Source organism: Salmo salar, chromosome ssa22 (genome assembly GCF_905237065.1).
Source record: "Salmo salar chromosome ssa22, Ssal_v3.1, whole genome shotgun sequence".
Classification (NCBI taxonomy): domain Eukaryota; kingdom Metazoa; phylum Chordata; class Actinopteri; order Salmoniformes; family Salmonidae; genus Salmo; species Salmo salar.
The window spans coordinates 7494773-7520861 of NC_059463.1; the positions used below are offsets into that span (position 1 = coordinate 7494773).

The following is a 26089-nucleotide window of genomic DNA, read 5'->3' on the forward strand; positions in this document are numbered from 1 at the left end:
CACAGTGTAGCAGACTCAGAACTATTTTCCATTCAACACACACCATGGGCTGCACATATACAACGTTAAGGAAACCCTGGTAAGTACCGACCTTCCCAGTCCGGCAGCCTTGGCCTGTCCTGCGTCCTCCTCGCTGACTGGAGAGATGATGTCAAACTGGATGGGCGTGTTTGGAGCCACCAGTGCGTCCAAGTAGAGGACGGAAGGGGCCGGGGAGGCCGTCTCAGAGCCTGCCGAGCTCACACTGCTGGCCCGCGCTGCCGGTGGCCGCCCTTGTCTACACGGGACGGATAGATGTAGAGACGGATGGACGAGTCCCAGGGAACAGAAAAGAGATGGAGGTTACAGAGATGGAAAAGAGGGATGCTAGCTGCATTGAACATAAGAAAAGAAATCAAGAAACCTTTCACTACAGTAGGGTCAGGAGTTTTTCCAGACCATGTGACTCAACCAGGAAAAACACTTGTCTCCAAGTTACAGGGTGAGCTAGCCTAGGCTAGTTATAGGCTGTACTGTGAATAACCAAGCCTAGAGATTTTCGTAGTCAGATCAGGAAAAACTCCAGGCCCAAATAATGAAGTGTATGATTGTGTGAGGAGAGACAGTTCAGAAACCCACGTGCTCGGCCGCATACTCTCATGCCTCTGCTGGAATGAGGGAGACGGTGTCACAGCCTCAAGAGCTGATTGGTTCACTCTGGCTGCGATTTCCTGCCAATAGAAAGAGGGCATTTCAGCAAAGAGGAAATGCGCTTGACAACAGCTCGGCAACAGAGAGAAAGAAGGGAGATGAGATTCACACTAACCACATCCCATCCCAGACATCCAGCACTGGCTAGGTGAATGTCACACTATAGACACACACAGGGGTGTTGGAGCATTGCTCCATCTATGATAATATGAACTAAATATAAAGATGATGCAAGCACAGGCTTTTCCAGAGCATAGCAAGATACTCACCTCTGGGTTCTCACTGAGATATATCCTCTTTGAGATGTTGTTAATCGTTGCAATCCACTGAGGGAGGAAAGAGGAGCACAGGATAGTGTTATTAGGAGATACCACAGCTACATTATACATTCATACAATACATAAACACAGCCACAATACATTTCATTAAAACTACTGTCTCACCTCTTCACAATCCTTCCTGCTCTCTGCCTGCAAGATGGCCACTCTGAAACAAAGACCGAGCGCATCAGTAACTTCTGTGGAAATCCAATTTTTTTTTGTGTGACTAAGTTAGAAAGCCTCAGGTAACAACAAAACTTCATAAAGCGGTTATCACTAGTTTAAAAAAAGCTTTAATATGCAGTCAATTACTTCTTGCCGTCGAAGGATGTGATCTGGAAGCAGAAGCGTCGGTCCTCACAGTCCACGGCCATGACGGAGCAGTTGTCTATATCCATGACAAGACCCCCCGCCACGTCCGCCCGCGCCTGGCTCATCAGGTTCCCTCCCTGGGTGAAGAAGTACTGCCGCTCCCAGGATGAAGACACTAAGCCCGTTTTACTTAGGAAACACATTTAGGAGTAAAAACATGGTAGAAACATATTGTCGTTCTGATTAAGGCATTTTAGACCGTATTCACTTTCACTAGAAATGAATAAAACCATCAGTTTAAAAACAGACTTTATATTTGATTTACTAAGGCAGGTGTTTATTTAAAATATTTATTTGTCTACAGTGTTGCAGGACTGAGGAAGGTCAGTTTGTTTGGCTAGGCAGTCATTTCTTACTTGCGAGTGTTGAGGTAGCCGGCCTTGCGTGTGAGGTTGCGGTTGACAGGAACCAGGCTGGGGTCAGGGTCGGGCATGTAGAGGAGGTCATTGGCCTGCTCCATATCCTCGATGGTCTTTTGCATCACATCCACCTCCCCGGTCATCTCCCTGCGGACACTGGACACAACCACACACATTACACGCCCGGCCTTACAAACATTGTAAGCAATATGACAATTCCACTTGGCCTAATAGAGGGCAAGATGGAGCTACCACCATTGCTGAAGGCTATCCAATCTTTTCAGATCTCTACATTTCCCAAGGGGCTGGGGGCTAGGAGATGAAGCTTACTTCTGAACACTGGTTCCTATGTCGATGAGGAAGTCTTCCCACTGCTGGGTGAGGTTCTCTGATCCCAGCTTGAAGAAGCTGATCTGGGATATACAGAGAGACAGACATGCTGATCAGAATATATGCTCGAACAGAGAGAGAGAGAGAAAGAAATACAGAGAGCGAGCGAGCGAGATAAAGACATAGAGTGAGCGAGAGAGAGAGAGAGAGAGAGAGAGAGAGAGAGAAGTAAGGCTGATGTACCTGCGCTTGCATGTATCCCAGCAGTGGCTCCAGCAGGGACATCTTCTTCTTGTACTGCAGCGTGTTGAGGGCTGTGAAGTAGTGCATCATGGTCTGGTGCTGCTTCTTCCTGGAGGTGTACACATCCTCCATCACCTCGCCCTTCACCTGGAGAGAAGACACACACACACACACACACACACACACACACACACACACACACACACACACCAAACGTACACAGACATACACACGGATGCGCACACACAAATGTCAGGTTTTATTTGGTGAGGAAGTTATTGTTACAACAATGTGATGTTATATTAAGAAACCTTACCTTCTCATTGTCCCTCCTTTTAGAGAGACGGCTGTATCTGTTGACGGCCATGTCGTGATCTGTAGACAGAAAATGTGAAGAGTGGTTATTACATTTACAACATGGGCTTGTAACAAGACATCATGCCAACATCACAACATTTGTTTTCATGTTTTACTGAATACAGTGAGGGAAAAAAGTATTTGATCCCCTGCTGATTTTGTACGTTTGCCCACTGAAATGATCAGTCTATAATTTTAATGGTAGGTTTATTTGAACAGTGAGAGACAGAATAACAACAAAAGAATCCTGAAAAACGCATGTCAAAGATTTTTGAAATTGATTTGCATTTTAATGAGGGAAATAAGTATTTGACCCCTCTGCAAAATATGACTTAGTACTTGGTGGCAAAACCCTTGTTGGCAATCACAGAGGTCAGACGTTTCTTGTAGTTGGCCACCAGGTTTGCACACATCTCAGGAGGGATTTTGTCCCGCTCCTCTTTGCAGATCTTCTCCAAGTCATTAAGGTTTCGAGGCTGATGTTTGGCAACTCAAAACTTCAGCTCCCTCCACAGATTTTCTATGGGATTAAGGTCTGGGGACTGGTTAGGCCACTCCAGGACCTTAATGTGCTTCTTGAGCCACTCCTTTGTTGCCTTGGCTGTGTGTTTTGGGTCATTGTCATGCTGGAATACCCATCCACGACCCATTTTCAATGCCCTGGCTGAGGGAAGGAGGTTTTCACCCAAGATTTGACGGTACATGGCCCCGTCCATCGTCCCTTTGATGCGGTGAAGTTGTCCTGTCCCCTTAGCAGAAAAACACCCTCAAAGCATAATGTTTTCACCTCCATGTTTGACGGTGGGGATGGTGTGCTTGGGGTCATAGGCAGCATTCCTCCTCCTCCAAACACGGCGAGTTGATGCCAAAGAGCTCCATTTTGGTCTCATCTGACCACAACACTTTCACCAGTTGTCCTCTGAGTCATTCAGATGTTCATTGGCAAACTTCAGAGGGCATGTATATGTGCTTTCTTGAGCAGGCGCTGCAGGATTTTAGTCCTTCACGGCATAGTGTGTTACCAATTGTTTTCTTGGTGACAATGGTCCCAGCTGCCTTGAGATCATTGACAAGATCCTCCCGTGTATTTCTGGGCTGATTCCTCACCGTTCTCATGATCATTGCAACTCCACGAGGTGAGATCTTGCATGGAGCCCCAGGCCGATTCCAGCCCATTCCAGCCTTGTGTAAGTCTACAATCTTGTCCCTGACATCCTTGGAGAGCTCTTTGGTCTTGATCATGGTGGAGAGTTTGGAATCTGATTGATTGATTGCTTCTGTGGACAGGTGTCTTTTATCCAGGTAACAAACTGAGATTAGGAGCACTCCCTTTAAGAGTGTGCTCCTAGTCTCAGCTCATTACCTGTATAAAAGACACCTGGGAGCCAGAAATCTTTCTGATTGAGAGGGGGTCAAATACTTATTGCCCTCATTAAAATGCAAATCAATTTATAAAATTTTTAACATGCATTTTTCTGGATTTTTTTGTTGTTATTCTGTCTCTCACTGTTCAAATAAACCTATCATTAAAATTATAGACTGATAATTTCTTTGTCAGTGGGCAAACGTACAAAATCAGCAGGGGATCAAATACTTTTTCCCCCTCACTGTAGTTCTGACTCACCATCGCTGGCTATCTGGAACACTTCCTTCAGGGTCAGGATCTCTGTAGGGGAGAGAGAAGGTTAACGTCCATTTCAAACTGCTCACATTCTGCCACTACCAAGCGCAGCCACCTTCGAACGACATGCCCTTGGGGACCAGGGTTCGATCCCCAGTCCCACCTCTTCACCACTCATCCCTGTAATCTGTCTCCATCTCTCATAAATGTACATTATCTCTATATAAACAATACAAAATGAGAATGGAACTCTTTCAGAGTATTACCTTTTAAGTCCCTCTCCTTAAACTGAGTGATGGGAAACATCATGGCATCAGCCAGCTGAGTGGACAGCACTGCATGACAGGAACTCAGCTGTGGGAGAGAAGATAGGTTAGTTACATTACTGAATCTCTTCGGGGAAATTTGTCTTGTGTTTCTCATCAGACAGGTGGAGAGGAGAGGTGGGGGAGGTTAGAGAGATGAAGAGAGAGAAGGAAGAAAGGGATGGCTTGAAGTGAAGAGTGAGGGAGTAGCTTATGTGGAGTGAATGATGGGAGCCTCAGTTTAAGGAGAGGGACTTAAAAGGTTAAGACAGAGAGAAGGAAAGGAGAGAAGAAATGTAGAGGTTAAGATGGACGGAATGGAGGAAGCAATAGATGAAAGAAAGAGAAAGGAAGAGAGAAGATAGTGTGAGTGTTTACAGTGTAGTGTAATTAATGAAGGTTAAGACACAGAGAGAAAGAAAGAAGGAAGAAAAGGAAAGGAGAGAAGAAAGAGGTTAAGCTGAAGAGAATGGAGGAAAGAAGAGTAGGGAGAGGTGAAAGTGCAAAGTGAGAGAGTGTGTATAGTGTAGTGTAATTAAGAAAGGTAGAGATTAAAAAGGTTAAGACAGTGTAATCCTATTTGAGCAGCAGCGTGCCACAGCGAGGAGGAGGAGTTAATGAGGGCAGAGCAGCGGACCTGCTGTGTGTGTTCTCACCTCATCTATGACTTTGGCAAACTGCTGCAGAGTGGAGCTCATGACCTCGTCATCGCAGCAAAGAGGGAAACGCTGCAAAGACAGCCCAGTCAGCCCTAATCCATTTTACATTCGCGTTTCAGTCATTTATCAGACGCTCTTATCTGGAGGGACATAGTCAGCGCATTCAACTAATGTTCAAACCGTAAGGGTTTCTTGGAAGATGCATGAAAATTAAATACAAACAAACTGTACATCATTCCAGCATGTTGACAATGAGAACATAGGCCTACCTGTTTCTCATACTCCTTCAGAAGTTTGGAGGTGAGATGGGTGGCAGCACTCAACTCATTCTGAAAAAAAAAGAGTCATGTCAGTTTCATCTAATTAGCTGTAGGAGCAATATAAAGAAAAGGTGTGTGTGTGCGAGTGAGAGTATGAGCGTGTGCATGCTTGCATTTTTTTGCTCGTTTTTAAAAGCCTGGACACTAACTGGCATGAGCGTATCCCAGAGGTCATTGCTCACCTGTGCATCGTAGATTCTGTGCATGGCCTGGAAGAGCTGCTGGGAGTATTTAGATATAGCAGCTGCATCCTCCTCAAACACACCGAGCAGGGAGCGCGTCTGGCAACAGAGAAACACATTGGATGAAGGAAGCACTCAACTCAGGAAACATTCAGGTTAGGCTTACCTGAAGTAGGTAGCTTAGATGGCACACTTATGTCACCCTTGTGCAAGGCTAATCTGGTCCCAGATCTGTAGCTTTAGCCAACCCCTCTGACTATTGTAGTCACGCCACGGGTGGAGGCTCCTCTGAGGAATGGGAGGACCATCCTACTCAGTGAATTTCATAAAAATTGAAATAATGAACATAAAAAATGTTATCCTTTTAAAATTAAATTATACTAAATACTACATAACCGATTAAAAACAGTTTCGCAATGAAGTTCTACAGTAGCCTCAACAGCACCCTCCTCTGGGTACATTGACTTCAATACAAAACCTAGGAGGCTCATGGTTCACACCTTCTTCCATGGACTTATAGAGTAAATATGACGACGTGTTCCAACCTATCAGATCTCTTGCAGTATGAACTAACATTTCGCCCATCCAATCAAAGGATCAGAGAATGAATCTAGTACTGAAAGCATAAGCTACAGCTAGCTAGCACTGCAGTGCATAAAATGTGGTGAGTAGTTGACTCAAAGAGAGAGGAAGACAATAGTTGAACAGTTTTGAACAAATTATTTTCTTAAAAAATTGAGAAGCAGCAGAAAAAGAGAGATATTTCATTGTATTTTTCTTCTTCTTAGCTTACCTTTCACTTACTTCGCTAATGCAGCTAATTTAGCCTACTCAACCTGGCTCAAACAGAGAGGAATGCTATTTATGTTAGCTAGCTGGCTAAGGCTATCCAACAACGCAACTCTTCCAAGTCAAGGTAAGCTTTCGGTTTTATTAATTTATTGCCACCGGGGACCACCATTGTAACTGTTAAACTGCTTGCTGTACACTGTACTTCATGATTGTACACATGGATTAGATTGTGTGTTTACTAATGCGTTAGTTCTAGTATGTTGACTATAAAGTTAATATGGTAACAACGATGTAGGCTAGTTAGCAGTTATGGTATGAAGGTTTGGCTTGGAGAGGTTTTTGCGCTTGGTCACAGACAGCTGTTGTGTTATGTAGTGAAGTCCACAAGTGAAGGGAGAAGAAGAGAGGAGAGCGTGTAGATGCAAGAAGGAATTATACAACGAGAAAAGTGATGCTTTATGTGACTGCAATGAAAGTGAACTGTGTGCGCGTGTGATCAGGGGTGTATTCATTCTGCTGATTCTGTTGCAAAATGTTTCTTAAACAGATGCAACGGAATGAAACAAGTACAAAAATTCCCAAACAGGTCCATAATAGATGAAGACTAAATATGTTACAACTTCCCCCGGTCTCCCCTAATAATAGTAAGGGAAGACCCCCTGAAATGGATAAAAATGAATGGGATCTTATTGGCACCGTATGAAACATATACACGATGTACAATATCACTCAAATGGATGCCGTTTCATTCAAAACATATTGCAAATGCCATATGGCAAATGCCAAGTGTCACACAGCAAAAATCCAATAGATGGCGAGCGCGCTCGACCGTACATTTTCATATTGCAAAAAATTTGAAGAAAAAAAAAATCAAAAACTTATCACCCCCTTAAAAAAGTGCTTTCTGGACTGTTTTTTGAAATTATTTTTAAAAAAAATTGTCAATTATACATGTATAAGATCTGTATGAACATAATTTTGTAATATTTTGTCAAAAAAAATATATTTGTCCATAAGGCATATGTTTTGTCCATTTGAAATATGATTTCATAGGAAGTCAAAAGTCGAAGTCAAAAGTCAGTGAACCATTGCCAAATGCAATAAGACATGTCTAAATGTAATATGAAAGTATTGAAAGTGCCAAATCAGGATGTTATGTCCATTTGCCATGTACGATCATAGGAAGTCAGTTTCCAAACCCAAAAGTCAGTGAACCATGTCATCATTTGGAGCCCGAGCAGAGACCTTAATTGGTGCTGAAAATCCACATTTTCTGGGCGTTGCTACGGGGTCCATGAATGAGCTATCGGACAGAAATGTTAGGGTCCATCTCTATGGGCCGAGGCGGTTTCAATGCGCCTAGTCTTGCGACTCTGGGACTTTTCTAAATGTCATCATTTTCGTGATGGTCAAAATGAATTGAAGTTATTGCAAATGTACGAGGCTGTTTCTCGGTCTGAGAACCTTCTAGAGCCACATAACTCACTGTGCACTATCGACTTGAGCTCTAGAACAGGTTTCTAAAGTTTCAGAGCTCTAGGTCTGACGGTTCTTTGATAGTTTGAACAAAGGTAACTATTGCAGGCTCTGTGTGTCTGTAAGCCCCACACTATGTCACTCTGTCCTTGCTGTGTTTGTGTGTGAGCTTTTCATGGAAATCTGATGGGAGAAATTACTGATTTACAGTTCATGAGGGTTACCTAGTCACACGTGAAGTTTTGGAAAGATGTGACTTTTTAACCCTTCGAAACAGCCCCTGTGACCCCAATTAAAGGCACTTCCGGTTGGCACAGGAAGCTTAAAGTAAACACATATCCTCATTGGGGTAGGCTTTTACAGAGTTCTGAGTTTTAAGTCTTTATGTTAAGAACTGACTTATTTACAGAGGGTTGAATGATTGAGTGTTATTTCAGAAAATCACAGAAATCACGTAGAGTTCCGAAACCCACCTTAACGGATTCGTCTGAACATGCCGCAACTGGATCTGTAACTTAAAAAAAAAAACATTTCTTTGAGCATCACCAATTGTACATTGTACGATGTCTTTTAAATTACAATAGATAAATGTCTGGTTCTTTTTTTCCTGACACCGTAGGTTCATGTACTTTGACGTGAAGCGGTCAAATTAGCACTCTATTTTCATTTTTGACCTTTAAACCCAGAAAAATGGCCTAAACTCGGGGCTAACTACCCATTATGCCAAACCTATGCTCACCAAGTTTTGTCTTCAAAGTCTTTTCCGTTTAGGAGAAATGGCCATGTCGTGATTGGTGATGTTTTGTACATTTGCAATAAGATTCCATTCGCCATCTGCTGGAATTTACCGGGACAGCGGAAAAATGACCAAAATGTGAACATTTTATAAAACGGAAACAGAATGTCCGAGAGAATTCGTTCGATGACTTCCCGGAAGATCTGGCCCCGGTGCACGGCCCGCTGCCGTCTGCGAATTTTACAGACATTCGCGGACGTCTAGTACATTTGCAATATGGAGTTTCTCATCAATCATACAGCAAATGCCAAAATGTGCCCTTCATGTATGTAAGTGTGCAACTTTCAAACAATTTCCCCCATTCTTCCCTACCAGCCAATGACGGAAAGTTTGAGAATATGTTCCAATGAAAGTAAAAGAACAGTAATGTCAAAAGTAAAGCAGGATGCCCAGGTTTCAATAGATTATAAGATATTACAGTTTTTCTCAATCGTGTACGAGCATTTTTCAGAACAATGTTGTCGATTTTCAAAACAGAGTCCACAAGACACAGAAGTCTGTGGCCTTTTGTAAAAGAGTAAATGTGTTTTTAAAATGTAGTTGTCTTCTCAAAACACAAATTTCGCAAAATACATACAGTACCAGTCAAAGGTTTGGACACACCTACTCAAACAAATGATAGTCCCACTAAGCACAAACCAGATGGGATGGTTTAATTGCTGCAGAATGCTGTGGTAGCCATGCTGGTTTGCGCTTATTGGGACTATTGTTTGTTTTTCAACAGGACAATGACCCAACACACCTCCAGGCTGTGTAAGGGCTATTTGACCAAGAAGGAGAGTGATGAACAGGGCACGACAAAACCTATTCCCCCTCAGGAGACTGAAAAGATTTGGCATGGGTCCTCAAAAGGTTCTACAGCTGCACTATCAACAGCATCCTGACTTGTTGCATCACTGTCTGGTATGGCAACCACTTGGCCTCCAACCGCAAGGCACTACTAAGGGTAGTGCGTACAGCCCAGTACATCACTGGAGCAAAGCTTCCTGCCATCCAGGACCTCTATACCAGGCGGTGTCAGAGGAAGGCCCTAAAAATTGTCAGACTCCAGCCACCCTAGTCATACTCTGTTCTCTCTGCTACCACATGGCAAGCGGTACCGGAGCGACAAGTCTAGGTCCAAGAGGCTTCGAAACAGTTTTTTACTTCCAAGCCATAAGACTCCTGAAAATCTAATGAAATGGCTACCCAGACTATTTGCATTGCCCCCCCTTCCCCCTTTTACACCGCTGCTACTCTCTATTGTTATCATCTATGCATAGTCTCTTTAATAACTCTACCTATATGTACATACAGTTGAAGTCGGAAGTTTACATACACCTTAGCCAAAGACATTTAAACTCAGTTTCACAATTCCTGACATTTAATCCTAGTAAAAATTCCCTGTCTGAAGGCAGTTAGGATCACCACTTTATTTTAAGAATGTGCAATGTCAGAATAATTGTAGAGAGAATGATTTATTTCAGCTTTTATTTATTTCAGCACATTCCCAGTGGGTCAGAAGTTTACATACACTTACATACATACAAGTTTACATACACTTAGTATTTGGTAACATTGCCTTTAAAATTGTTTAAATTGGGTCAAACGTTTTGGGTAGCCTTCCACAAGCTTCCCACAATAAGTTGGGTGAATTTTGGCCCATTCCTCCTGACAGAGCTGGTGTAACTGAGTCAGGTTTGTAGGCCTCCTTGATCGCACACGCTTTTTCAGTTCTGCCCACAACTTTTCTATAGGATTGAGGTCAGGGCTTTGTGATGGCCACTCCAATACCTTAACTTTGTTGTCCTTAAGCCATTTTGCCACAACTTTGGAAGTATGCTTGGGGTCATCGTCCATTTGGAAGACCCATTTGCGACCAAGCTTCAACTTCCTGACTGATGTCTTGAGATGTTGCTTCAATATATCCACTATTTTTGTTTCATCAGACCAGAGGACATTTCTCCAAAAAGTATGATCTTTGTCCCCATGTGCAGTTGCAAACCGTAGTCTGGCTTTTTTATGGCGGTTTTGGAGCAGTGGCTTCTTCCTTGCTGAGCAACCTTTAGGTTATGTCGATATAAGGCTCGTTTTACTGTGGATATAGATACTTTTGTACCTGTTTCCTCCAGCATCTTCACAATGTCCTTTGCTGTTGTTCTGGGATTGATTTGCACTTTTTGCACCAAAATACATTCATCTCTAGGAGACAGAACGCGTCTCATTCCTGAGTGGTATGACGGCTGTGTGGTCCCATGGTGTTTATACCTGCATACTATTGTTTGTACAGATGAACGTGGTACCTTCAGGCATTTGGAAATTGCTCCCAAGGATGAACCAGACTTGTGAAGGTCTACAATTTTTTTTCCTGAGGTCTTGGCTGATTTCTTTTGATTTTCCCATGATGTCAAGCAGAGGCACCGAGTTTGAAGGTAGGCCTTGAAATACATCCACAGATACACTTCCAATTGACTCAAATTATGTCAATTAGCCTATCAAAAGCTTCTAAAGCCATGACATAATTTTCTGGAATTTTTCAAGCTGTTTAACCTCTCTTGGGTAGGGGGCAGTATTTTGACGTCCGCATGAAAAGCATAGGATATGCATACTATTAGTAGATTTGGATAGAAAACACTCTGAAGTTTCTAAAACTGTTTGAATGATGTCTGTGAGTATAACAGAACTCATATCGCAGGCAAAAACCTGAGAAAAAATCCAACCAGGAAGTGTGGAAATCTGAGGTTTGTAGTTTTTCAAGTGATTGCCTATCTAATACACAGTGTCTGTGGGGTCATTTTGCACTTCCTAAGGCTTCCACTAGATGTTAAGTCTTTAGAACGTTGTTTCATGCTTCTACTGTGAATGGGGAGAGAATAAGAGCATATGGAGTCAGATGACTGAGAGGTCCTGGAGTGGCCTAGCCAGTCTCCAGACCTTAATCCCATAGAAAATCTGTGGAGGGAGCTGAAGGTTCGAGTTGCCAAACGTCAGCCTTGAAACCTTAATGACTTGGAGAAGATCTGCAAAGAGGAGTGGGACAAAATCCCTCCTGAGATGTGTGCAAACCTGGTGGCCAACTACAAGAAACATCTGACCTCTGTGATTGCCAACAAGGGTTTTGCCACCAAGTACTAAGTCATGTTTTGCAGAGGGGTCAAATACTTATTTCCCTCATTAAAATGCAAATCATTTTAACATGCATTTTTGACGTGCATTTTTCTGTATTTTTTTGTTGTTATTCTGTCTCTCACTGTTCAAATAGACCTACTATTAAAATTATAGACTGATCATTTCTTTGTCAGTGGGCAAACGTACAAAATCAGCAGGGTATCAAATACTTTTCCCCCCACTGTATGTCTTCATTTACCAAAAACATAGACTCTTCGCTTTCATTTAACACCCAATTTGATATGCTCCTAGGAACTTTACATGTTGGTGCTCATGGGTCCTTTTCGATGGAAATGCCCTTAGGCTAAACATTTTGTTTCATGTAATAAAGTTTATTTTAAATGTCTACTTCAAATGGAGCACACTGTTAATAACATGTATTAAATCATGGTAAATAATGTCGTTAAAATAAATTGACACACCCACACAATTATACCTGGATGCACGTGTCAACTCTGAAACATGGTTTTCTTTGTTTGGACTAGGCTCTTCTACCTGAGCACATGGGACGTGGTAATGTACTGCAATTCACACCTATATAGATGGTGATAATTAGCTCAACTCTCAGTGGTCGGACCATCTTTTTGGCCAAACATTCCTTTGTTCTTAGAGCAGCGTTGCTGCGTGAGCTAGGCGGTGGAGACCAACTACAGCGCTGCACATTAGTTCCTCACGGAGTGAACTTTCGCTGCGCTCACATGGATCATACTGGGGGTACAGATGAAAAAAAACACAGAAATCTGCAGTTGGCACCCAGTCAAATAAGGCCGAAGGTTGCCTTGATAAATCTTGTTCATTCTCTTAAATTAAATACATTGACTGTAATTGCATTAGCTGGGGATGTTGTTTGAAATGTCTGATACAACACACGTTGGTGACATAGTTATCAACCTACTGCATACCCCTTAAAAAATAACAGCTTCATGTGCAGGGTGTGCTATTAGCATGCTAACACTCACTAAGACAGACTGGTAGAATAACTAGCATAGCTAGCCATCGCTAGAATTCACTGGTTGAAGTTAAAGTAACTTGAGTGTAATGGAGTTGACTGGTGACATGAATATACAGTACCAGTCAAATGTTTGGACACACCTACTCATTCAAGGGTATTTCTTAATTTTTTACTATTTTCTACTTTGAAGAATAATAGTGAAGACATCAAAACTATGAAATAACACATATGAAACCATGTAGTAACCAAAAAAGTGTAAAACAAATCAAAATATATTTTAGATTCTCATCTCAAACCATCTCAATTGGGTTGAGGTTGGGTGATTGTGGAGGCCAGGTCATCTGATGCAGCACTCCATCACCCTGCTTCTTGGTCAAATAGCCCTTACACAGCCTGGAGGTGTGTTGGGTCATTGTCCTGTTGAAAAACAAATGATAGTCCCACTAAGCACAAACCAGATGGGATGGCATATCCCTGCAGAATGCTGTGAAGGCTATGCTGGTTAAGTGTGCCTTGAATTCTAAATAAATCACAATCAGTGTCACCGGCAAAGCATCCCCACACCATCACACCTCCTCCATGCTTCACGGTTGGAACCACACATGCGGAGATCATCCGTTCACCTGATCTGCATCTCACAAAAACAAGGAGGTTGGAACCAAAAATCTGGACTCATCAGACCAAAGGACAGATTTCCACTAGGCTAATGTCTATTGCTTGTGTTTCTTGGCCCAAACAAGTATCTTATTATTATTGGTGTCCTTTGGTAGTGGTTTCTTTGCAGCAATTCGACCATGAAGGCCTGATTCACAGTCTCCTCTGAAAAGTTGATGTTGAGATGTGTCTGTTACTTATTTGGGTTGCAATTTCTGAGGCTGGTAACTCTAATGAACTTATCCTCTGCAGCAGAGGTAACTCTGGGTCTTCCTTTCCTGTGGCAGTCCTCATGAGAGCCAGTTTCATCATAGTGCTTGATGGTTTTTGGGACTGCACTAGAAGAAACTTTCAAAGTTCTTGACATTTTCCAGAATGACTGACCTTTATGTCTTAAAGTAATGATGGAATGTCATTTCTCTTTGCTTTTTTGAGCTGTTCTTGCCATAATATGGACTTAGTATTTTATCAAATAGGGCTATCTTCTGTATAACACCCTTACCATGTCACAACACAACTGATTGGCTCAAATGCATTAAGGAAAGAAATTCCATAAATTAACAAGGCACACCTGTTAATTGAAATGCATTCCATTCCAGTTTGCAAAGTTGTCATAGAGGCAAAGGGTGGCTGCTTTGAAGGATCTCATATATATTTTTATTTGTTTAACACTTTTTTGGTTACTACATGATTCCATATGTGTTATTTCATAGTTTTGTCTTCACTATTATTTTACAATGTAGAAAATAGTAAAGAATAAAGAAAAACCCTTGAATAAGTAGGTGTGTCCAAACTTTTGACTGGTACTGTATATCAATGGAACGAAGGTATACCAAACACGATTCAGCCCAGCTTAAATGAAAAGGCCTTCCCTGTGGCTCTGTTGGTAGAGCATGGTGTTTGCAACGCCAGGGTTGTGGGTTTGGTTCCCACGGGGGGCCAGCACAGGAAAAAAAATGTATGAAATGTATGCATTCACTACTGTAAGTCGCTCTGGATAAGAGTGTCTGCTAAATGACTAAAATGTAAAAAGGGGAAATCAGGTACTAGACTGAGGGACTTGAAAATCCCCAAAACATTCCTTACCCCAGGATACTTCAACTGGTGACTATCCAGGATAATAAAAAAAGGAGCACTTTGTTGCTGCATAAATCTGATTGTTTACTTGTCCCGTCAATAAATCTACCAGATTTACGCAGCAACAGAGTGCTCCTTTTCTTTATTCTCCCGGATAGTCACCAGTTGAAGTATCCTGGGGTAAGGAATGTTTGCGCATGTACCAGGTGATAGAAATTTCAACCTCAGTACATGCGCTCCAAAAAGTCGGGTGAATAATAGTTTCTTGTGGATATATATTTTTAAAAAGTGTCGACCAGCTGAAGGACCAACCACACAGACAACTGGTAGAGTATGTCCAAACGTAATTTCATTAAACATTCTGTGGTTTGTTATTAGGCAACCTCGTCCCTAGACAGGAGAAAGTGGTGCACCCTGCCAGAGACTAACAGTAGCCAGCCAGCTAGAGTAAGGATGGTTACGTAACCTGGCAGTAGCTCATTTATGTGTTCATCAACACAAGGGTGTGATGTGTTTCACTAGAAAACCATTAGCGTGCATACTTTTAGCAGGTGGTGCAAAGGCCGATATTAATAATGTTGCATAAATAGATAATACCATTGACAGCTGGCAAATATGACGAGGCCAGTTATCACTTTTTGAGCCATTTGACAACTCTTGATGCTTGCTCGAGCGAGTTAACAGGGCTAGCTTTTGCTGCGCTTTTGCACGGCACAAAGACGAGAGAGATAAAGCTAGCAGGCTACAGAGCATAGCGTGAAATATATTACCTGCGGACTGTCCTCGAATGTCTCCTCTATCGGTAATTTATCTATTCCAGGCATGGCTATAGCTAGCTATTTCAAGTCGTATCAATATGAACTGTAATATGTCAATAACAAACAAAAGCGCTGACTATCACTCCCACTGAATTTTTTCCCCTTTACAGATAGATCTACAACACCCCAAACAGCTCCTCCCACATGCGGATATGAGACACACTTGGAGCGGTCGGTAGTCACTAGTTACCACAGCCACGAAGTCATAATTATGGCTAAACCACAGAGTTTCTAAACCCAGAGGCGCAACATCGCGATACTTCCGGGAACGCTTGAGAAACAGACCATGCCGGGGTTTGAGAAGTCAATATGAGAAGTGAAAAAAGATTCCGTAGTTGTTCATTTTCTTGAAATCTAAAGGCACAACCTACATTCGCGCCAATGTCTTATGTAGTTGAACATGATATTACTCCAACCTCGTGAAAGTGACAAACTTACACTTTTAGATTTTCGTCAAACCCAACTTTAAATCGAAGGAGTGCCCTTGATTTGACGGCCTGTACATGAACAATTCGGCGAGAAACGACCATTAAGTCCATGTCTGCATTCCAAACACTTAAAATCCACACCCTATCCCCTCAGCCCTCAAATTAAGTGGACACTTCTGCACACTTCTCACACCTAGGAACCTCCCTCCTACACACTGCTGCCACATGCCCATAAGCTTGACACCTGTAACAACGTAATGTATTCGGTACAAAATCTTGTACAGGATAACTTACAGTTGAAGTCAGAAGTTTACATACACCTTATCCAAATACATTTAAACTCAGTTTTTTACAATTCCTGACATTTAATCCTTATAAACATTCCCTGTTTTAGGTCAGTTAGGATCACCGCTTTATTTTAAGAATGTGAAATGTTAGAATAATAGTAGAGAGAATGATTTATTTCAGCTTTTATTTCTTTCATCACATTCCCAGTGGGTCAGACATTTAACAGGTCTGATCTTCATGGCAGATTTTGAAAAGGCATTTGATAAAGTACGACTAGAATTTATATATAAATGCCTGGATTACTTCAATTTTGGTGAATCGCTTATACAATGGGTTAAAGTTATGTACAGCAACCCCAGATGTAAAATTGTAAATAATGGTTACTTATCAGAAAGTATTGAGCTTTTAAGAGGAGTTAAACAAGGCTGTCCATTGTCTCCATATCTATTTATTATGGCCATTGCAATGCTAGCTATTAAAATTGGATCCATCAATAAATCCAGGGGGATAAAAACAAAAGTGTCAATGTGTGCCGATGACTCTAGTTTTTTCTTAAGTCCACAATCTGGATCCCTGCACAGTCTCATTGAAGATCTTGATCACTATTGTAGCCTCTCTGGATTAAAACCTAATTATGACAAGTGTACCATATTACGTATTGGATCGTAAAAAAATACAAATGATGTCAATTAGCCTATCAGAAGCTTCTAAAGCCATGACATCATTTCCTGGAATTTTCCAAGCTGTTTAAAGGCACAGTCAACTTAGTGTATGTAAACTTCTGACCCACTGGAATTGTGATACAGTGAATTATATGTGTAATAATCTGTCTGTAAACAATTGTTGGAAAGATTACTTGTGTCATTCACAAAGTAGATGTCCTAACCGACTTGCCAAACCTATAGTTTGTTAACAAATAAAAGCTGGTGCCTTACAGCTGTGGGCTTGTCATGTAGTTATCAACTTAGGATAGTACCCTAAGCAACACACCACAAATTAGGAATTCCCTAGAAATGACATTAGACAATGCCATGATTAGGTAATTTTGCCAAGACCTTGGATGTATATAGAATACTGTACAGTCCAATTAGATGATTAAGGTGTAACTATATTTTGTATATCTTTTGTTTATTATTTTATTCCTTTTCATTTAATTTCCTTTGACACTTAGGAAGTGATAGAGCCATTAACAAGTTCCCCATACAACCATCAGTTAGTGCCACAATGCCGCTCATTTGTAAAGAAATGTAATTATATATTTTGTGAGTGTGTTGTTAACATCTGCCAAAGTTACTGCCCAGATCTACCAGCCTGGACGACCAGACGACGGGTCCGGAACGGCGATCCCAATCTGGACATCCGCTGCCCATCCTGGTGATGGACTGCTCCGTTGGCAGAAAGCCTACCAGGGTAAACCACCAGAGGGGGACCACAACGGCGATCACCAACCAGGACATCCCCTGGCCATTCTTGTGGTGGTCGGCAGCTTGCAGAAATCCTACTAGGGTAAACCACCAGAGGGGGGCCACAACGGCAATCTCCAACCAGGACATCCCCTGGCCATTCTTGTGGTGGTTTGCAGCTTTCAGAAAGCCTACCAGGGTAAACCACCGGGGGGGGGGACTGCTATGCTGATCCACAAACCAGGACATCCGATGGTCATTCTTATGGTGGGTTGCAACTTGGGTTGCAATACCTGCCATTGATTAATTCTCTGATACATTCCATTGGTTGGACAACATGTCAGTTCATACTGCAAGAGCTCTGATAGGTTGGAGGACGTCCTCTATAAATTGTTCTAATTACTGTGTAAGTCTATGGAAGGGGGTGACAAGCACGAGCCTCCTAGGTTTTGTATTGCCTATGTACCCAGAAGAGGACGAAAACTAGCTGTCCTCCGGCTACACCATGGTGCTACCCTACAGAGTGCTGGTGAGGCTAATGTAGACCTTCATTGTAGAACAATGTGTTTTAATAAATTATTTAGTGACATGCAAATATATTTAGTATAGTTTTGCCTAAAAAGGATAACTTTAATGTTTCACTATGTTTATTTTTTATGAAATTCACTGAGGAGGATGGTCCTCCCCTTCCTCCTCTGAGGAGCTTCCACTTTTAGCGACAGAGAAGACCTCATCAAGACTATGAATTCCTGTAGGAAGCTCCTGCACGTTATCTCTAGTCGACACTGTCAGCTACCGTTCACCAGCGCAATCAGAGACCTGTGCCCAATCCATGCAGAATCCATGTGATGTATTGAAATGAATTGAAGTGTGAAACTTCTTCCCGACCCCTTTCTCTGTCTTATCTAGCCACTGATTACACTTTAGCTAGCTAGTTAGCAGAGCAGTAGATCAAAAAATATTTGTGTATTACTTAGCCTCGATACTGTAATTGTTTGTACAGTATGTTGACTTTGGTGTTTATTTCAGAACTTATGGCATTTTTCAAGGATGAGCATAAGAGCATTAAAAAGGGAGAAGACCTCTATAACTCTGGCCATGTGGAAAATGCAGCTATAGTGAGAGGCAACTAACCGGTTTGGTCAGGGCCAGCATGAGGGATAAAGTTTCTCCTGTGTCAGTGAGTGTAGCTATTAAGTTAAGTTTGAGCATCTTAGCAATACAATGTGTTCTACACAGCTGTCAACACTCTACAAGGGCATTTTCAGTGGAATGGCATGGCTCCTTGAACTTGAGCCAGAACAACCGCTACCCTCCCTGTCATCCCTGTCTGATAAAAAACAAGGGCACCTAGCTGGCATGGCGCTGTCGGTGGAGCAGCAGGAGGCTATTCGACAGGCAACTGTTGGACAGCGCACCAACCCCAACTGGCACACCATGAGGAGAGGGAGGTTGACACACAGCCATTATGGAACAGTGGTTAGGGCCAAGCAAGTTACTCTGTAGCTGCTTAAATGGTTCCTCAGATCCAGGTGCGCAAGTTTGTTTTAGAACTGGGGGGACATAACCTCCCTCAGAATTTTTGGGGCATCTAAAGCTAATTTTTGCCGTTTCTACACAATCTAATATGGAGGTTAGCTTTTTTTTTTGGGGGGGGGTTATGATATTTGTGTGTCTATAAAATGCTAAGAGGTTCGCATGTCTTGGTATGATAAACTCAGCAAAAAAAGAACTCTCACTGTCAACTGTGTTTATTTTCATCAAACTTAACGTGTAAATATTTGTATGAACATAACAAGATTCAACAACTGAGACATAAACTGAACAAGTTCCACAGACATGTGACTAACAGACATGGAATAATGTATCCCTGAACAAAGGGGGGGTCAAAATCAAAAGTAACAGTCAGTATCTGGTGTGGCCACCAGCTGCATTAAGTACTGCAGTGCATCTCCTCCTCATGGACTGCACCAGATTTGCCCGTTCTTGCTGTGAGATGTTGCCCCACTCTTCCACCAAGGCACCTGCAAGTTCCCGGACATTGCTGGGGGGAATGGCCCTAGCCCTGACCCTCCGGTCCCAGACGTGCTCAATGGGACTGGGATCCGGGCTCTTCGCTGGCCATGGCAGAACACTGACATTCCTGTCTTGCAGGAAATCATGCACAGAACGAGCAGTATGGCTGGTGGCATTGTCATGCTGGAGGGTCATGTCAGGATGAGCTTGCAGGAAGGGTACCACATGAGGGAGGAGGATGTCTTCCCTATAACGCACAGCGTTGAGATTGCCTGCAATGACAACAAGCTCAGTCCGATGATGCTGTGACACACCGCCCCAGACCATGACGGACCCTCCAACTCCAAATCGATCCAGCTCCAGAGTACAGGCCTCGGTGTAACGCTCATTCCTTCGAAGATAAACGCAAATCCGACCATCACCCCTGGTGAGACAAAAGCCCGACTCGTCAGTGAAGAGCACTTTTTGCCAGTCCTGTCTGGTCCAGCGACAGTGGGTTTGTGCCCATAGGCGACGTTGTTGCCAGGTGAATACCTGCCTTACAACAGGCTTACAAGCCCTCAGTCCAGCCTCTCTCAGCCTATTGCGGACAGTCTGAGCACTGATTGTGCATTCCTGGTGTAACTCGGGCAGTTGTTGTTGCCATCCTGTACCTGTCCTGCAGGTGTGATGTTCGGATGTACTGATCCTGTGCAGGTGTTGTTACACATGGTCTGCCACTGCGAGGACGATCAGCTGTCCGTCCTGTCTCCCTGTAGCGCTGTCTTAGGCGTCTCACAGTACGGACATTGCAGTTTATTGCTCTGGACACATCTGCAGTCCTCATGCCTCCTTGCAGCACGCCTAAAGCACGTTCACGCAGATGAGCAGGGACCCTGGGCATCTTTCTTTTGGTGTTTTTTAGAGTCAGTAGAAAGGCCTAAGTCTAAGTTTTTATAACTGTGACCTTAATTGCCTACGGTCTGTAAGCTGTTAGTGTCTTAACGACTGTTCCACAGGTGCATGTTCATTAATTGTTAATGGTTCATTTAAAAAATATATATTTACCTTTATTTAACCTGGCAAGTCAGTTAAGAACAAATTCTTATTTTCAATGATGGCCTAGGAACAGTGCAATGACGGCCTAGGAACTGCCTTGTTCAGGGGCAGAAAAACATATTTTTACCTTGTCAGCTCAGGGATTTGATCTTGCAACCTTTTGGTTAATAGTCCAACGCTCTAACCACTAGGGTACCTGCTGCCCCATGCTTGTTCATCGAACATGGGAAACAGTGTTTAAACTCTTTACAATGAAGATCTGTGAAGTTATTTGGATTTTTACGAATTATCTTTGAAAGACAGGGTCCTGAAAAGGAGACGTTTCTTTTTATGCTGAGTTTATTTGTGCATCTGTAACTTTCTCACTCATCATTATTCACTATTCATTCAGGATGATCTGTAATCGTGGTAGCATCCACATTAATGTAGAAGTGTTTAGAAACATTATGTTCTTATTTACAATAAAAGTGACTCCAAAATGGCACAATACATTATTTAACATTATTTTGTGCCCGATAGAAATTAATCTGAAACACAACCAAAACAAACAGAAAATGTATCCAACAAATGTGTTGAGTAACAAGCTTGATGTAGTCATTGCGTGCTATAAATGTGGGACAAAATACTTAACTTTTTAATACTTTAATACACATACTAGTAAATTTGTCCCAATATTTTTGGTCCCCTAAAATAAGGGGACTACGTACAAAAAGTGCTGTAATTTCTAAATGGTTCACCCGATATGGATGAAGATACCCTCAAAACAAAGCTGACCATCAGCACTTTAACTTCATTGATTTCAAATCCAAACTTTGGGAGTATAGAGCCAACAGAAGAAAAAATGCTTCACTGTCCCAATAATTACGGAGGGCAGTGTAATTTATATCCTAGGCCTAATAGCACTGTCCATTGCTCTGCAACACCCCAACCCAACACATCCCACTCAGCTTTAGTATCTTAGTGAAACATTTATTATTGTTGGTTTCAGGTGTGTTAGGCCGAGGCCAGAGTGACAACCAACAGTTCGGCAGACCCCCAGGGCCAGGACTGAGCAGCCCAGCAGCTAGAAGCTAGGGATTGCCTAAACAGGTATCTCCCCTGACGTGGGCATGTTTTCGATACAGACTCCTTATAAGGCATACAGACCTTATGAAAGTTGCACAGTATACCCTTAATCTTGTAATAAATCGAATCTAGTGACACATAACATGACATTTCTGCCATTCATTGTGACATTGTGGGAAGATAACCAATCTTCCAATTAATGGCAATGCATTTCTTAGCCACTATAAATGCTAGGTGACACAGTTTCTTCTGATAACAGTCTCCAGTATCATTTCCAAGCAAACAAAAACAGGGAGAAGGGAGATTCTGTAGACATGCTGAGATAAAATAACATACTCTTTCCCAGAATTTGGCTAGCCTTTACAAGAGCATAACATATTGAAATACAGTCCATTCGGAAAGTATTCAGACCCCTTGACTTTTTCCACATTTTTTTACGTTACAGCCTTACTGTACAATTGATTAAATGTTTATTTCCCCTCATCAATCTACACACAATACCCCATAACACAAATGTAAAAAACATGTTTTTGCTAAGTTATTAAAAATAAAACACTGAAATATGAAATTTACATAAGTATTCAGACCCTTTACTCAGTACTTTGTTGAAGCACCTTTGGCATTGATTCTAGCCTCGAGTCTTCATGGGTATGACGCTACAAGCTTGGCACACCTGTATTTGGGGAGTTTTTCCCATTGTTCTCTGCAGATCCTCTCAAGCTCTGTCAGGTTGGATGGGAAGCATCGTTGCACAGCTATTTTCAAGTCTCTCCAGAGATGTTCAATCGGGTTCAAGTCTGGGCTCTGGCTGGGCCACTCAAGGACATTCAGAGACTTGTCCCAAAACCACTCCTGTGTTGTCTTGGCTGTGTGCTTGGTGTCATTGTCCTGTTGGAAGGTGAACCTTCGCCCCAGCCTGAGGTCCTGAGCGTTCTGGAGGAAGTTTTCATCAAGGATCTCTCTATACTGTGCTCCGTTCATCTTTCCCTCGATCCTGACTAGTCTCCCATTCCCTGCCGCTGAAAAACATCCCCACAGCATGATGCTGCCACCAGCATGCTTCACCGTAGGGATGGTGCCAGGTTTCCTCCAGATGTGACGCTTGGCATACAGGCCAAAGAGTTCAATCTTGGTTTCATCGGACCAGAGAATCTTGTTTCTCATGGTCTGAGAGTCTTCAGAGCCTTTTGGCAAACTCCAAGCAGGCTGTCATGTGCCTTTTTACGAAGGAGTGGCTTCCGTCTGGCCACTCTACCATAAAGGCCTGATTGTTGGAGTGCTGCAGAGATGGATGTCCTTCTGGAAGATTCTCCCATCGCCACAGAGGAATTCTGGAGCTCCTTCAGAGTGACCATTGGGTTCTTGGTCACCTTCCTGACCAAGGCCTTTCTACCCCGATTGCTCAGTTTGGCCGGGCGGCCAGTCAGCTCAAGGAAGAGTCTTGGTGGTTCCAAACGTCTTCTATTTAAGAATGGTTGAGGCCACTGTGTTCTTGGGACCTTCGATGCTGCAGAAATGTTTTGGTGTCCCTTCTCCAGATCTGTGCCTCGACACAATCATGTGGCTTGTTTTTTTCTCTGACATGCACTGTCAACTGTGGGACCTTATATAGACAGGTGTGTGCCTTTCCAAATCATGTCCAATGAATTGAAATTACAACAGGTGGACTCCAATCAAGTTGTAGAAACATCTCAAGGATGATCAATGGAAACAGGATGTACCTGAGCTCAATTTAGAGTCTCATCGCAAAGGGTCTGAATACTTATGTAAATAAGGTATTTCTGTTTTTTATTTTTAATACATTTGCAAACATTTATAAAAACCTGTTTTAACTTCGCCATTATGGGGTATTGTGTGTAGATTGAGGAGGAACAATATTTATTTAATCTATTTTAGAATAAGGCTATAACGTAACAAAATGTGGAAAAAGTTAAATTGTCTGAATACTTTCCGAATTCACTGTATGGCCCCTTTTGTGTTTTACACCTCCAGCAGAGGAATTACATTTCTGAGTGCTTGATATTCCGTTTCATAGGCAAATAGTACGTTCTATGGATGGTCTTAAACTACAGTAATTTATGACTGAGATTGTATGAACATGGCTAGGCATTCAAACATATCTGTATCCATTCATCATCATCAGTAGTGTCTCCCAGGTCTTCCTCACATTTTTGTTTTACATGTTTTGTGTCATCGGGAAAAGCCTCTATCAACCCTTTATACAATTTGGAAATCAACTTTAGAGGTTTGTCAATCTGCTTTAAAATAATTTTAATCTGTGAAGCTTCTGGCTTGTCCAGTGTTTGCTGCACAGAGAGAGATATGGCCATTGGAATCCTGTCCAATATGTCCCCATACAGTGGTTGTCACTAGTTACCATAGCCACAATGTTATAAACCCTGCCTATTTCTAAAATGTATCTTCTTAAAATGTAATTTTAAACCCAACATGCTGAGTACACCGGCCACATGAGTGCAACATCGCGCGCATGTTGATTTTGTCCATCCACACCAGACAGGTCGAAACACATTTAAAACATTCATGGATATTTAGCTAGCAAGCTCGCAGTTGCTAGCTAATTTGTCCTGCAATATAAACATTTGGTTGTTATTTTACCTGAAATGTACAAGGTCCTTTTTTGCTGGATCTTTGTAGAATATCAACCCATTTTGTCACACAAAATGTGTTCTCTACTCCAACAATGAATCTACAAATAAAATGGAAAACAGTTCGTTTCTAGCAATCTCTCCTTGTTCAGTCTTCTTCTTCTGTGGGTTTTATATGGCTGTTTGCAATCAACTCTAAGTTGCATTACTGCAACCAACTGGACTGGAGTGTGGACCTCATTCATCTTTCAATCACCCACGTTGGTATATGCTCCTAAAAACCAATGAGGAGATGGGAGATACGGGATTTGCAGCGCTTGTTGACGCGCATGAGCAGTTTGGATGAAATTATTGAATAACATGTATGTGTACATTTATTTTCAATGCTCGCGCACGCAACGCAGCTGGTGTGGTCAGCATGTAACTCTAACCTTAACCACACTGCTAACCTTACGCCTAACCCTAACCTTAAATGAAGACCAAAAAGATAATCTTTGTTTTCATAAATTTTGACTTTGTGGCTGTGCTATTTAGTGGAAACCCCAAATGGCCACCAGGGTGGTAATGGACAAAATCTGCAATGACACAAAAGCCAAATATACATCTTTCGACATGCCCTAGTTGTGTGTGAAATGTGATGCTCTATCACAAAGTTCCCCCAAAAATTGTGTAGCCGCTGGATTATGGTCAAAATGACCTCAATATGACCCCCATGAAGATCTTAAAAGTACTTTATGATCAGAATTATTGTCTATAATATCTGTGGGTTTTATTTAGTGGGTAGATAACATTACAAAGTCATTTTGACATTGTTTGGAATGATTTTACAGTTTACAATATCCCACATATCTGGTGAGCACAAGAGACTAATGTAAAGGGACTAATGTAATGCCGCATTCAAAACAACTGGAAACTCGGAAATCTCCAACTTCAGTGATTTCAAAACAACTGTGATCTCTGAAAAAAATGAGCTCAGACTGGGAAACATAGATTTGAACGGTAATCCAATTCGGAATTCCAACTCTGGGCTCTTTCTATACCTCCAACTTTCCGACCTGAAGATCACTGATGTCATGAATTTACCTTGTATTTTTCAGAGTTCCCAGTTGTTTTGAACCAACATAAGAGGCAAATAAACAAAGTCAAAGATGGCTCCGCCCATTGCCCAGAAAATATCAATTTAGTTTGGCCACTTTTCAGCATATTACAAATCTAGGGGGGGGGGTCATTTCAGGTGCATGAGTGCTGGAAATGGGGGAAGGTATCGTGGGGGGATATGATGGAGGAAATATTACTATGATGGGGGATTTATCAATAAATGAGAGGCAAACACAGGAGAAGTTTATAAGCTGAATAAAAATAATACCCCTGGAAATGGACTCCTGGGCTACATTTCTGAAATGAAAAAGAAAAGTATGTAATCAACTTTTGTTATTACTTGATTTCTAATGCATTCTAGCAATTATGTTTTATCATTTGGCCAAATGGTTGTTGGCTAGTGGAAATATGATTTGATTATTTCAATCAAATAATATTTTCCCTAGCCAACAAATTTAGCCTAATCTGTAGTCCGAAGAGTACGATTTGGTTTGTTAATTTACATAGACTTTTCCTAGGAATATACTGTATAGTTAGTAATACTTGAAGTTTATATATACTGCTCAAAAAAATAAAGGGAACACTTAAACAACACATCCTAGATCTGAATGAAAGAAATAATCTTATTAAATACTTTTTTCTTTACATAGTTGAATGTGCTGACAACAAAATCACAC

General features: G+C 42.0%; 1 protein-coding gene across 5 annotated transcripts in view; it reads right to left on the bottom strand.

Annotated features, from left to right (window-relative positions):
- Positions 1 to 24471, bottom strand: part of appl1 (adaptor protein, phosphotyrosine interaction, PH domain and leucine zipper containing 1) — a 30884-nt gene extending 6413 nt beyond the window's left edge. For 2 of the 5 annotated variants that reach the window (XM_014166014.2, XM_014166013.2), the window contains exons 1-15: positions 15423 to 15647; positions 5759 to 5857; positions 5526 to 5585; positions 5254 to 5325; positions 4559 to 4646; positions 4296 to 4337; positions 2631 to 2689; positions 2315 to 2461; positions 2072 to 2154; positions 1739 to 1897; positions 1323 to 1511; positions 1134 to 1176; positions 960 to 1016; positions 619 to 710; positions 92 to 277 (exon numbers count right to left, since the gene is read on the bottom strand). In XM_014166014.2, coding sequence (XP_014021489.2) covers positions 92 to 277; positions 619 to 710; positions 960 to 1016; positions 1134 to 1176; positions 1323 to 1511; positions 1739 to 1897; positions 2072 to 2154; positions 2315 to 2461; positions 2631 to 2689; positions 4296 to 4337; positions 4559 to 4646; positions 5254 to 5325; positions 5526 to 5585; positions 5759 to 5857; positions 15423 to 15476 — 1430 coding nt within the window. In that variant the 5' untranslated portion in view covers positions 15477 to 15647. Of the gene's footprint in view, positions 1 to 91; positions 278 to 618; positions 711 to 959; positions 1017 to 1133; positions 1177 to 1322; positions 1512 to 1738; positions 1898 to 2071; positions 2155 to 2314; positions 2462 to 2630; positions 2690 to 4295; positions 4338 to 4558; positions 4647 to 5253; positions 5397 to 5525; positions 5586 to 5758; positions 5858 to 8499; positions 8541 to 15422; positions 15648 to 24324 lie in introns of those variants that run through there. The other 3 variants (XM_045705338.1, XM_014166016.2, XM_045705339.1) reach the window with 3 other exon arrangements.
- Positions 24472 to 26089: the final 1618 nt, after the last annotated feature.